The sequence below is a fragment of the Notolepis coatsorum genome, assembly GCF_963971535.1.
Source record: "Notolepis coatsorum genome assembly, chromosome: 10".
NCBI classification, from domain to species: domain Eukaryota; kingdom Metazoa; phylum Chordata; class Actinopteri; order Aulopiformes; family Paralepididae; genus Notolepis; species Notolepis coatsorum.
Genome location: NC_140174.1, coordinates 18,319,891 through 18,333,173, shown reverse-complemented (window position 1 = coordinate 18,333,173; position 13,283 = coordinate 18,319,891). Strand labels below are relative to the sequence as shown.

Here is a 13,283-nt window from a genome sequence, read left to right as displayed (position 1 = left end):
ACACTGAGATGGAGAGAGAGGACGGTCTTTAGTACGGGACGAGTCCACACTGAGATGGAGAGAGAGGACGGTCTTTAGTACGGGATGAGTTCACACTGAGATGGAGAGAGGACAGTCTTTAGTACGGGACGAGTCCACACTGAGATGGAGAGAGAGGACGGTCTTTAGTACGGGATGAGTTCACACTGAGATGGAGAGAGGACAGTCTTTAGTACGGGATGAGTCCACACTGAGATGGAGAGAGGACGGTCTTTAGTACGGGACGAGTCCACACTGAGATGGAGAGAGAGGACGGTCTTTAGTACAGGACGAGTCCACACTGAGATGGAGAGAGAGGACGGTCTTTAGTACGGGATGAGTCCACACTGAGATGGAGAGAGGACGGTCTTTAGTACGGGATGAGTTCACACTGAGATGGAGAGAGAGGACGGTCTTTAGTACGGGATGAGTCCACACTGAGATGGAGAGAGGACGGTCTTTAGTACGGGATGAGTCCACACTGAGATGGAGAGAGGACGGTCTTTAGTACGGGATGAGTTCACACTGAGATGGAGAGAGGACGGTCTTTAGTACGGGACGAGTTCACACTGAGACGGAGAGAGAGGACGGTCTTTAGTACGGGACGAGTTCACACTGAGACGGAGAGAGGACGGTCTTTAGTACGGGACGAGTCCACACTGAGACGGAGAGAGAGGACGGTCTTTAGTACGGGACGAGTTCACACTGAGATGGAGAGAGAGGACGGTCTTTAGTACGGGACAAGTTCACACTGAGATGGAGAGAGGACAGTCTTTAGTACGGGACGAGTTCACACTGAGATGGAGAGAGGACGGTCTTTAGTACGGGACGAGTTCACACTGAGACGGAGAGAGAGGACGGTCTTTAGTACGGGACGAGTTCACACTGAGATGGAGAGAGAGGACGGTCTTTAGTACGGGACGAGTTCACACTGAGACGGAGAGAGAGGACGGTCTTTAGTACGGGACGAGTTCACACTGAGACGGAGAGAGAGGACGGTCTTTAGTACGGGACGAGTTCACACTGAGACGGAGAGAGAGGACGGTCTTTAGTACGGGACGAGTTCACACTGAGACGGAGAGAGAGGACAGTCTTTAGTACGGGACGAGTCCACACTGAGACGGAGAGAGGACGGTCTTTAGTACGGGACGAGTTCACACTGAGACGGAGAGAGGACGGTCTTTAGTACGGGACGAGTTCACACTGAGATGGAGAGAGAGGACGGTCTTTAGTACGGGACGAGTTCACACTGAGACGGAGAGAGGACGGTCTTTAGTACGGGACGAGTTCACACTGAGATGGAGAGAGAGGACGGTCTTTAGTACGGGACAAGTTCACACTGAGACGGAGAGAGAGGACGGTCTTTAGTACGGGACGAGTTCACACTGAGACGGAGAGAGAGGGCGGTCTTTAGTACGGGACGAGTTCACACTGAGATGGAGAGAGGACGGTCTTTAGTACGGGACGAGTTCACACTGAGATGGAGAGAGGATGGTCTTTAGTACGGGACGAGTTCACACTGAGACGGAGAGAGAGGACGGTCTTTAGTACGGGACGAGTTCACACTGAGACGGAGAGAGGACGGTCTTTAGTACGGGACGAGTCCACACTGAGACGGAGAGAGAGGACGGTCTTTAGTACGGGACGAGTTCACACTGAGATGGAGAGAGAGGACGGTCTTTAGTACGGGACAAGTTCACACTGAGATGGAGAGAGGACAGTCTTTAGTACGGGACGAGTTCACACTGAGATGGAGAGAGGACGGTCTTTAGTACGGGACGAGTTCACACTGAGACGGAGAGAGAGGACGGTCTTTAGTACGGGACGAGTTCACACTGAGATGGAGAGAGAGGACGGTCTTTAGTACGGGACGAGTTCACACTGAGACGGAGAGAGAGGACGGTCTTTAGTACGGGACGAGTTCACACTGAGACGGAGAGAGAGGACGGTCTTTAGTACGGGACGAGTTCACACTGAGACGGAGAGAGAGGACGGTCTTTAGTACGGGACGAGTTCACACTGAGACGGAGAGAGAGGACAGTCTTTAGTACGGGACGAGTCCACACTGAGACGGAGAGAGGACGGTCTTTAGTACGGGACGAGTTCACACTGAGACGGAGAGAGGACGGTCTTTAGTACGGGACGAGTTCACACTGAGATGGAGAGAGAGGACGGTCTTTAGTACGGGACGAGTTCACACTGAGACGGAGAGAGGACGGTCTTTAGTACGGGACGAGTTCACACTGAGATGGAGAGAGAGGACGGTCTTTAGTACGGGACAAGTTCACACTGAGACGGAGAGAGAGGACGGTCTTTAGTACGGGACGAGTTCACACTGAGACGGAGAGAGAGGGCGGTCTTTAGTACGGGACGAGTTCACACTGAGATGGAGAGAGGACGGTCTTTAGTACGGGACGAGTTCACACTGAGATGGAGAGAGGATGGTCTTTAGTACGGGATGAGTTCACACTGAGACGGAGAGAGAGGACAGTCTTTAGTACTGGACGAGTTCACACTGAGACGGAGAGAAGACGGTCTTTAGTACGGGACGAGTTCACACTGAGATGGAGAGAGGACAGTCTTTAGTACGGGACGAGTTCACACTGAGATGGAGAGAGGACGGTCTTTAGTACGGGACGAGTTCACACTGAGACGGAGAGAGAGGACGGTCTTTAGTACGGGACGAGTTCACACTGAGACGGAGAGAGAGGACAGTCTTTAGTACGGGACGAGTTCACACTGAGACAGAGAGAGAGGACGGTCTTTAGTACGGGACGAGTTCACACTGAGATGGAGAGAGGACAGTCTTTAGTACGGGATGAGTTCACACTGAGACGGAGAGAGAGGACGGTCTTTAGTACGGGACGAGTTCACACTGAGACGGAGAGAGAGGACGGTCTTTAGTACGGGACGAGTTCACACTGAGACGGAGAGAGAGGGCGGTCTTTAGTACGGGACGAGTTCACACTGAGACGGAGAGAGAGGACGGTCTTTAGTACGGGACGAGTTCACACTGAGACGGAGAGAGGGGACAGTCTTTAGTACGGGACGAGTTCACACTGAGATGGAGAGAGAGGACGGTCTTTAGTACGGGACGAGTTCACACTGAGATGGAGAGAGAGGACAGTCTTTAGTACGGGACGAGTTCACACTGAGACGGAGAGAGAGGACGGTCTTTAGTACGGGACGAGTTCACACTGAGACGGAGAGAGGGGACAGTCTTTAGTACGGGACGAGTTCACACTGAGACGGAGAGAGAGGACGGTCTTTAGTACGGGACGAGTCCACACTAATAATAATAATAATGGATTGGATTTATATAGCGCTCTTCTCTGACTGACTGTTGCTCTGACTCAGAGCGCTTCACAGAGTCCATTATTCGTTCATACACAGTCATACCGGTGGTGGTAAGCTACAATTGCAGCCAGAGCTGCCCTGAGGCAGACTCACGGAAGCGTGGCGAATAATCATCGCCTACGGCCCCTCCGACCACCACCAAGATTCATTCACATGCATACACATTCATACGAGGCAAGTAGGTTAAGTGTCTTGCCCAAGGACACAACGGCAATGGGATGGACATGGGCTTGAGCGGGATTCGAACCACCAACCCTTCGATCATTGGACGCCCCACTATACCCCTGAGCCACGCCGCCCCACACTGAGATGGAGAGAGGACGGTCTTTAGTACGGGACGAGTCCACACTGAGATGGAGAGAAGACGGTCTTTAGTACGGGACGAGTTCACACTGAGATGGAGAGAGGGGACAGTCTTTAGTACGGGACGAGTTTACACTGAGATGGAGAGAGAGGACGGTCTTTAGTACGGGACGAGTTCACACTGAGACGGAGAGAGGGCGGTCTTTAGTACGGGATGAGTTCACACTGAGATGGAGAGAGAGGACAGTCTTTAGTATGGGATGAGTTCACACTGAGACGGAGAGAGAGGGCGGTCTTTAGTACGAGACAAGTTCACACTGAGACGGAGAGAGAGGGCGGTCTTTAGTACGAGACAAGTTCACACTGAGATGAGCAGCGAGGTGACATTTGGGCCAACAATGTCTGTTGTGTCGTGGCGAGATGATTAGACTGTGTGGTATCTCTCTCTGTCTCTCTCTCTGTCTCTCTCTCTCTCTCTGTGCCTCTCTGCCTCTCTATCTGCCTCTCTCTCTCTCTCTCTCTCTCTCTATGCCTCTCTCTCTCTGTGTCTGTCTCTCTCTCTCTGTCTCTCTCTCTCTCTCTCTCTCTCTCTTTCTGTCTCTCTCTCTCTTATACGGTAGACGGTCAGTGGATCCTACTGACCTAGGATGAAACGTGACATCGTTTCTATTCAGAGCGTCTTGCCCCGAGGCAAACCGCCCCACAGTTCAACCCTGATGCTGCCACTGGGCGGGACAGAGGTTGGACGGGATCAAAGTACATTCACAGAATGGTTGAGAAATGTGTCAATCATCTAGATAACTGTCCCATTGATAAAACCGCATTCAATTCTACACCATACAAAAGTATCAACCTAACGTCATATCACTAAATAATCGCTAAATAATCGTCCTTGTCTATATTACTACCTACTATACTAATCAGGCCATGTGAGCGGATCGGAGCGTGAGCGGCGCGGGGCGCGGAGCGGGCGGTTTTGACGTGAGCGAGGAGTGGGTTTTAAAATGGGTCGGCGCGACGTCCGGAGCGAGAGTTCTCCTCCGCTCCAATCCACTCCAGGTCGCTCACAGTGGTTTAACACTGTTGATGTAATATACATGCAGTACAATGCCAAAGCAACAGATGGCGATGTACAAACATGAAGGCCATTTTCAACCAATGAGAAGGGTGAACCTGTGATATCCGGTTCAGGCTTTGTCACTGTAGAGACGCCCACACTCACTTCTGTTAGAAAACGTATCGACGCCATTGTTGTTGACGTTAGCTTACATGCTAACGTTAATGGCAGCGACCATAGCATTGTGGCTCGGCTAGCCTATCATCGCTTAATATAGCTAGTGAATGGATAAACAACGTTATTTAACATTGCAGAATGGGTACAATTACAATGCGGCTCAATACAAACAATTGTTAAGGGGCCCAGGGGGTGTAGACTGTTGTAGTTTGAGCTGATTTACACCATGCTCCAAAAAAAAATAAAAAATCTGCCGAGCGATCTGGCGCGGGGCTCGATTCAAGGTGAGCGGGGAGCGAGCGGAGAGCGACTTGGGGGCGGGGTCAACATGATCGATTAGCGGAGCGGACCAAGCTTTAAAGAGCGAAGAGCGGATTTCTCGGCCGCGCCGATCCGCTCACGTGGCCTGATACTAATATGTCTCTACTACTATGCACTCAACACTGCAGCGCCCAAGTTGCAGCACTGTTTGATGAACATGGTTACTCAGCTGAAAGAGTTAATAATAATAATAATAATTAATTGGATTTGAAGAGAGAAGCGCCTTTCTCAGACTCAAGGACACTGTACAAGGAGAGAGAAGCTATATAAAAGAAAGGATAAATAAAAATGTGAAAAGAAAATTACAACAACAAGAAAAATGAACAAAAACAAAAACAAACAAACAACAAAAACAACGGGATCTGTGGCTTAAAAGAAAAGAGTCAGGGGGTGGGCTACTTGGGAGCAGGGCCGTGTTGCGTGAAGGCAAGTGTGAACAGGTGTGTTTTTAGGTGAGTTGTACCCTTCCTGCTGACTTGTCGTACAGAACTTGTAAGGCGCTTTGGATAAAAGCGTCAGCTAAATGACTAAATGTACACAGCGAGACACAGCGAGACACAGCGAGACGCCCATCCCCAGCAAACCAGGCGAGCCGAGCAGCCGCTCCTCCTACCTTTGCACAGTGTGTCTGTGACGGAGGTGCAGGCCTGGATCTCCACCTCCTCCCCCTCGTCGCAGATGGTGCAGGGCAGACAGGGCTCGCGGGAGCTCTCCTGGTCCGAGTACGTGTCCCTGGTGCACTCCTCGCACACCGTGTCACGGTTGTGCTCGCAGCCGTACAGCATGCCCTTCCCCTCTGGGCACTTGGTGCAGCGCTCGCACCGGCTGGAGATGCGGTTCAGGTAGTAGCCGTAGTCACAGACGCAGACGGCGTCGTTGGAGTCGGTGCACGGCGTCTGCATGCGCAGGAGGCCGGAGCACCGCGTGCACAGCTCACACTTCTCCACGTGGCTGAAGTCTCCGAGAAGGTCTCGCCTGCAGGGAGGAAGAGGAGAGGAGAGGAGAGGAGAGGGTAGGAGAGGAGAGGGAGAGGAGAGGGAAGGAGAGGGAAGGAGAGGGAAGGAGAGGAGAGGAGAGGAGAGGAGAGGGAAGGAGAGGAGAGGGTAGGAGAGGAGAGGAGAGGGTAGGAGAGGAGAGGAGAGGGAAGGAGAGGGAAGGAGAGGAGAGGGAAGGAGAGGAGAGGAGAGGAGAGGAGAGGAGAGGAGAGGAGAGGAGAGAGAGAGGGAGGGAGAGGAGAGGGAGGGAGGGAGAAGATAGGGAGGGAGAGGAGAGGAGAGGAGAGGAGAGGAGAGGAGAGGAGAGGAGAGGAGAGGAGAGGAGAGGAGAGGAGAGGAGAGGAGAGGAGAGGAAGGAGAGGAGAGAAGAGGGTAGGAGAGGGAAGGAGAGGGAAGGAGAGGAGAGGAGAGGGGAGGAGAGGAGAGGAGAGGAGAGGAGAGGAGAGGAGAGGAGAGGAGAGGAGAGGAGAGGAGAGGAGAGGAGAGGAGAGGAGAGGAGAGGAGAGGAGAGGGAGGAGAGGAGAGGAGAGGGAGAGGAGAGGAGAGGGAAGGAGAGGGAGAGGAGAGGAGAGGAGAGGAGAGGGAAGGAGAGGAGAGGAGAGGGAAGGAGAGGAGAGGGTAGGGTAGGAGAGGAGAGGAGAGGGTAGGAGAGGAGAGGAGAGGGAAGGAGAGGGGAGGCGAGGAGAGGGAAGGAGAGGGAAGGAGCGGGAAGGAGAGGAGAGGGAAGAGAGGGAAGGAGAGGAAAGGAGAGGAGAGGGAAGGAGAGGAGAGGGTAGGAGAGGAGAGGAGAGGAGAGGGAAGGAGAGGGAAGGAGAGGGAAGGAGATGAGAGGCGGGAAAGAGATGAGAGGAGAGGGAAGGAGAGGAGAGGAGAGGAGAGGGAAGTAGAGGAGAGGAGAGGGAAGGAGAGGAGAGGGTAGGAGAGGGAAGGAGAGGAGAGGAGAGAGAGGAGAGGAGAGGAGAGGGGAAGGAGAGGAGAGGAGAGGAGAGGGTAGGAGAGGAGAGGGTAGGAGAGGGAAGGAGAGGAGAGGGAGGGAGAGGGAAGGAGAGGGAAGGAGATGAGAGGCGGGAAAGAGATGAGAGGAGAGGGAAGGAGAGGAGAGGAGAGGAGAGGGAAGTAGAGGAGAGGAGAGGGAAGGAGAGGAGAGGGTAGGAGAGGGAAGGAGAGGAGAGGAGAGAAGAGGAGAGGAGAGGAGAGGAGAGGAGAGGGAGGAGAGGAGGAGAGGAGAGGAGAGGAGATGGGAGGAGAGGGTAGGGTAGGGTAGGGTAGGAGAGGGTAGGAGAGGGAGAGGAGAGGAGAGGAGAGGAGAGGAGAGGAGAGGAGAGTGAGAGGAGAGGAGAGGAGAGGAGAGGAGAGGAGAGGAGAGGAGAGGAGAGGAGAGGAGAGGAGAGGAGAGGAGAGGGTAGAAGACAGTGGTTTAGATGTAGGCTACATTCAGACTGATTCTTAAGATAAGATCAAATAAGGTATTCCTTTATTGATTTCCATGGGGAAATTCGGGTGTCATAGCAGTATGGGGGGAGGGGAGGTACAGGTATGGGCAGGGTAATATAGAGAATATACGTTGTGTATTGTGTTTTGTTTTTGTTTATAGTTTTAGTTTATAGTTTATAGTTTAGTTTATATTTTTAGTTTAGTTTATTTATAGCTTATCTAGTTTATAGTTATAGTTTATATGTATAGCTTATAGTTTGTATAGATAGAATATATATTGTGTATTATGTTTAGTTTTATAGTTTAGTTTTTAAATGTTTATAGTTTATAGTTTATTTATAGCTTATCTAGTTTATAGTTATAGTTTACAGTTATAGTTTATAGTTAAGGTTTGTATAGATAGAAATATATACATTGTGTATTATGTTTACAAATCTAGGAGCCGGGAAAAACAAGCTTCTCACATTTTTCTGAATGTATGTACATTTGAAAAGGTTGTGACAATAAAATCATCTGAATCTGAATAGTAGGAAGACATAAATATCGGCAATAAAATGTTTTCTGAATATAAAAGAAAATATTATAATAATAAAAATAAGAAATAAAACTTTCGAGGAGATTGTCATGTGATGTACTGTAATGCTTAGTGTCATCGCTGCTCTATGTAGACGACTCGATCAATACTGCATGGCTTATAGAATCGTATTTTAACTGGATAGAGAACTGGGAAACACACTAAATTATGAAACAGACCCATTTGTAGGAGAAGCACAGTGCTTGTGTGTGTGTGTGTGTGTGTGTGTGTGTGTGTGTGTGTGTGTGTGTGTGTGTGTGTGTGTGTGTGTGTGTGTGTGTGTGTGTGTGTGTGTGTGAGAGAGAGAGACAGATAGAGGGGGAGAGAGTGGGGAGATAGAGAGAGAGAGAGAGAGAGAGAGAGAGAGAGAGAGAGAGAGAGAGAGAGAGAGAGAGAGAGAGAGAGAGAGAGAGAGAGAGAGAGAGAGAGAGAGGGACAGAGAGACAGAGAGAAAGGGTGGAGATAGGGAGAGGCAGAGAGGGGAGAGAAATGGAAGCTGGTATTGTAGAATGAAGAATATAAGTAGCTGTTCATTACATATGTAAAATATTGTGCATGTAAAGTACAGCATGTAAAGTACAGCATGTATGGGGTGACCAAACGTCCAGATTTGTGCGGGACAGTTAAAATTGTATATTGTATAGTAGTGTACATAGGAACCAGTGCCTTCTCAGGAATTTAGCATGTCTATTTTATCATGCACATCTTATGTCTTCTTATTACCTGTTTTTTTATGTCTATTTTATTATTGTATTATTGCACAATCTTGTGCAATCAACAATCAGTCATGCAAAAATGTATGCTATGTGCTTAACCCGTGCGTACGACCATTTCTAAGCAAAGTGTGGGATTTATCAATTTGAACGTGAACTTGACTTTGTGCGTATGTCTACGCACAGCCCAGAGCATGTGTAGCTGGCGCCCGTTGGTAGAATATATTATTACAACAAGGAAATAAGCTTCTGTGCATTAGTTTCAACACTGGCGTGTTCTGTATGAACCGTAATTCATTATAGTTCATTGTAAAATAGCAACAGTAGTGTAATTATGGTCAAAACCCTATAAATAGCATTTGGAATAATAGGTCTTTATCTCCGAATGAATGCAGCATGGTTTATATAGCGTTATCGGAATATACGGGGTGTACTGACTAACTGCACTCCGCGTAGCTCAACTCGTTATTATTTTGCGCACAGACCGCAGAAACACGGGAACGTTTTGATTATATTTAAAAGGCTTTACGTTAAACGAAACAAGTGGAATTTCTAAGCTGTAAGCAGAATACAAGTCATATGAACACCCACGATATAGTGTTCTTCCCCCTTCCTACTGTATAAGAAAGAATAAAAAACGCATTGCAATGAGAACCCTTGCAATAATGTGTCTTAATATAAATCAAAACGTTCCCGTATTTCTGCAATCTATGCGCAAAATAATAAGGAGTTGAGGTAGATACACACTCAGAACGTATTACATGCTGGTATGCTGATAGAGTAAACTATTATATGAATATGAATATGATATGAGAACAAAACGAATAAAGGCATTCATATTCCAGCACGGTTAGAATGACACACCAACGCCAAACAGTGGTCAACGAACGGTCTTTATTAGTATTTTGAGCTGTCCAGGCAGAATTGCAGCAATGGTCTTAGGGAGCCGTTGATATCTGACATCACCGTGTACAAGTCAGCCTTTTATTTATCCCATAACACCGGTTGTGTCTTCTTGGTTCGACAGCGCCTCAGTGAACAATCTCCCGTGAAGTTTCTCAGAGTTCCGCTCGGGTCAGTCCATTATTTCACATCCCATGGGGGGTGTTTCATGACCATATATGGATAATCATGCACGAGCATTGACGGTAGAACAAAGAGGTATTTATCAACACGGAGGAGCGTAGGACCTGTGTACGCACGGTTGATAAATCCAGTTTTTTTGTGCGTGCACACATTCTAAATTCTGTATGAAAATAGAATACTTTCTAAGATAAATTGATAAATGAGGGCCCTGGACTTTTATGAAGACCACAATGAAACGGCAGACAAAATCCACAGCCAGATCACGAGCAGACTTCGTCAAATGGTCTGGGCTTAGAGGCGGATAATGCTAGTGTTAACTATGGAAAACACAAATCTGTGTACAAAGAGCTTCACAATGACCACGACAGCATTGTGAAGGCAAACTGTCTTGCGCACATCATTCACAACTGCGAGCATCAACTGTCGACATTGAGGTAACTGAAGAGTTTTTATAAATATGCTCTTGGTCAGAAGGCTCTACTTGAAGCTGCACGGTCCAGTAATAAATATAGATTCCTCGAGCACTAACTACCTGTACACTATGGTGCTCTCCATGGTGCTGAACCCTTCGGAGGTGCATTATAGTGTTCGGAGGCACAATGCGAAGGCGCATTTCTAGTGTTACAGCCATTTGCTTAGCCTACTGTTCCCCATAGGCAATCTTTTAAATAGTTGTTTCCTATTGTTCACTGCTCACACTGTACATTAGGTGCTGGCTCTAAATGGATCTGGCTCTAAATAAGGTGCTATCTGGGTCTCTGGGTTTTTAAACTGAATCATTTTAAACAATTTTTATTATTTGCTAGATCCAAATGTGAAACACTGTGATTATTTGTATTACTGAATAGAGAGCCTATTAGGATGCTAGATCCTAATGTGAAACACTGTGATTATTTGTATTACTGAATAGAGAGCCTATTAGGATGCTAGATCCTAATGTGAAACACTGTGATTTGCCATACCTTGCTATGCTCGCTCATGCCTGTATTTTTTATGTCCGTTCTATTTTATAATTTTTTGACTATTTTTAAACTGAATCATTTTAAACTATTTTTACTATTTGTGTTACTGAAAACTGTAAGCGGAGAGCCTATTGGGATGCTAGATCCTAATGTGAAACACTGTGATTCTACCTGTCTATCTTTTTATGCTCGCTTATGCCTGTATTTTTTACTGTTGTGAAGCACTTTGAACTGCAACCTCTGTATGAAAAGTGCTATACAAATAAAGTTATTATTATTATTAAATGAGGTGCTATCTGGCTCTAAATAAGGTGTTATCTGGCTCTAAATGAGGTGCTATCTGGCTCTAAATGAGGTGCTATCTGGCTCTGAATGGACAGTAAATGGTAAATGGCTGCATTTATATCACAGCTTTTATCCAAAGCACTTTACAATTTGTTCTTCACATTTTACCCGTCCACTCACACATTCACACACCGACGGCGGAGGAAACCATGCAAGGTGCCAACCTGCTCATCGGGAGCAGTTAAGGGTTAAGTGTCTCAAGGACACTTCGACAAGCTGCCCGGGAGGAGCGGGAATCGAACCGGGAACCTCCGGATTACCAGACGACTGCTCTACCTACTGATCCACTGTCGCCCCAGTACACCATAGCAGATTATTTGATTAATCTAGAATTAACCTTGAAAAAGTAAAGACTGGGTGAGTGCAGCCTTGATATTGAAAACCTGGCACATTAAAGTTTTTTAATGTGAATTAATAACTAAATGTTTTCTTAACCTATCAGATAAAGCGCCTTTCAAAAGACCCAAGGTCGCTTTACATAGGGGGGAAAATAACAAAAGTAACAAACATAGTGGACAGACACAACATAAAAAGTGAGAAATTAGGGGTTAAAGGCCAAGTTGAAGAGGTGGGTTTTGAGCAGTTTTTTTAATGAGTCCAGAAATAGCTGTGGGCTAGCACTGCAGCAGTCTATGTTGCTGCCTGCTATAAAGAGCTGTGAGCTAGTAGCACTAGCAGTCTATGTTGCTGCCTGCTATAAAAAGTTGTGAGCTAGCAGCGGTCTATGTTGCTGCCTGCTATAAAGAGCTGTGAGCTAGCAGCAATCTATGTTACTGCCTGCTATGAAGAGCTGTGAGCTAGCAGCAGTACATGTTGTTGCTGCCTGCTATAAAGAGATGTGAGCTAGTAGCAGTCTATGTTGCTGCCTGCTATAAAGAGCTGTGAGCTAGTAGCAGTCTATGTTGCTGCCTGCTATAAAGAGCTGTGAGCTAGCAGCAGTATGTGTTGCTGCCTGCTATAAAGAGATGTGAGCTAGTAGCAGTCTATGTTGCTGCCTTCTATGAAGAGCTGTGAGCTAGTAGCAGTCTATGTTGCTGCCTGCTATAAAGAGCTGTGAGCTAGTAGCAGTCTATGTTGCTGCCTGCTATAAAGAGCTGTGAGCTAGCAGCAGTATGTGTTGCTGCCTGCTATAAAGAGCTGTGAGCTAGCAGCAGTATGTGTTGCTGCCTGCTATAAAGAGCTGTGAGCTAGCAGCAGTATGTGTTGCTGCCTGCTATAAAGAGATGTGAGCTAGTAGCAGTCTATGTTGCTGTCTGTAAAACAATGTGCAAACATAGCAGCAGGATTTGTGAGCTGTTGTGACAAGAAAAGGACATCCAACTGAATACAACCACCATAAAGACTGTCAATCACACATATATTCTGACAGACAGACGGTCAGACAGACAGACAGAGACAGAGACAGAGACAGAGAGAGAGAGAGAGAGAGAGAGAGAGAGAGAGAGAGAGAGAGAGAGAGAGAGAGAGAGAGAGAGAGAGAGAGAGAAAGACAGACAGATAGACAGAGAGACAGACAGACAGACAGACAGACAGACAGACAGACAGACAGACAGACAGACAGACAGACAGACAGACAGACAGACAGACAGACAGACAGACAGACAGAGACACAGTCAGACAGAGAGACATACAGACAGAGAGAGAGAGACAGCTTCCTCAGCTTGTAGTGTCTGGTCTAATCTGTCTTAATGTTGGAGGTCTTCCTCACAACAGAATGATAGCATTAAGGTTGTAAATGGGTGAAGTGAATCGTGTGTGTGTGTGTGTGTGTGTGTGTGTGTGTGTGTGTGTGTGTGTGTGTGTGTGTGTGTGTGTGTGTGTGTGTGTGTGTGTGTGTGTGTGTGTGTGTGTGTGTGTGTGTGTGTGTGTGTGTGTGTGTGTGTGTGTCTGTGCGTGCGTGCGTGCGTGCGTGTGTGTGTGTTTGTGTGTTTGTGTGTTTGT

General features: G+C 47.7%; 1 protein-coding gene across 1 annotated transcript in view; it reads right to left on the bottom strand.

Moving 5' to 3' along the window:
• Window positions 1–13,283, bottom strand: part of LOC311235475 (tumor necrosis factor receptor superfamily member 16-like) — a gene marked incomplete at its 5' end in the record, with an annotated part of 48,831 nt that overhangs the window by 4,528 nt on the left and 31,020 nt on the right. The window contains 3 exon segments of the mRNA XM_084322938.1: window positions 3,658–3,679; window positions 5,847–6,191; window positions 6,194–6,208. Of these exon segments, the coding sequence (XP_084179064.1) occupies window positions 3,658–3,679; window positions 5,847–6,191; window positions 6,194–6,208 (382 nt within the window).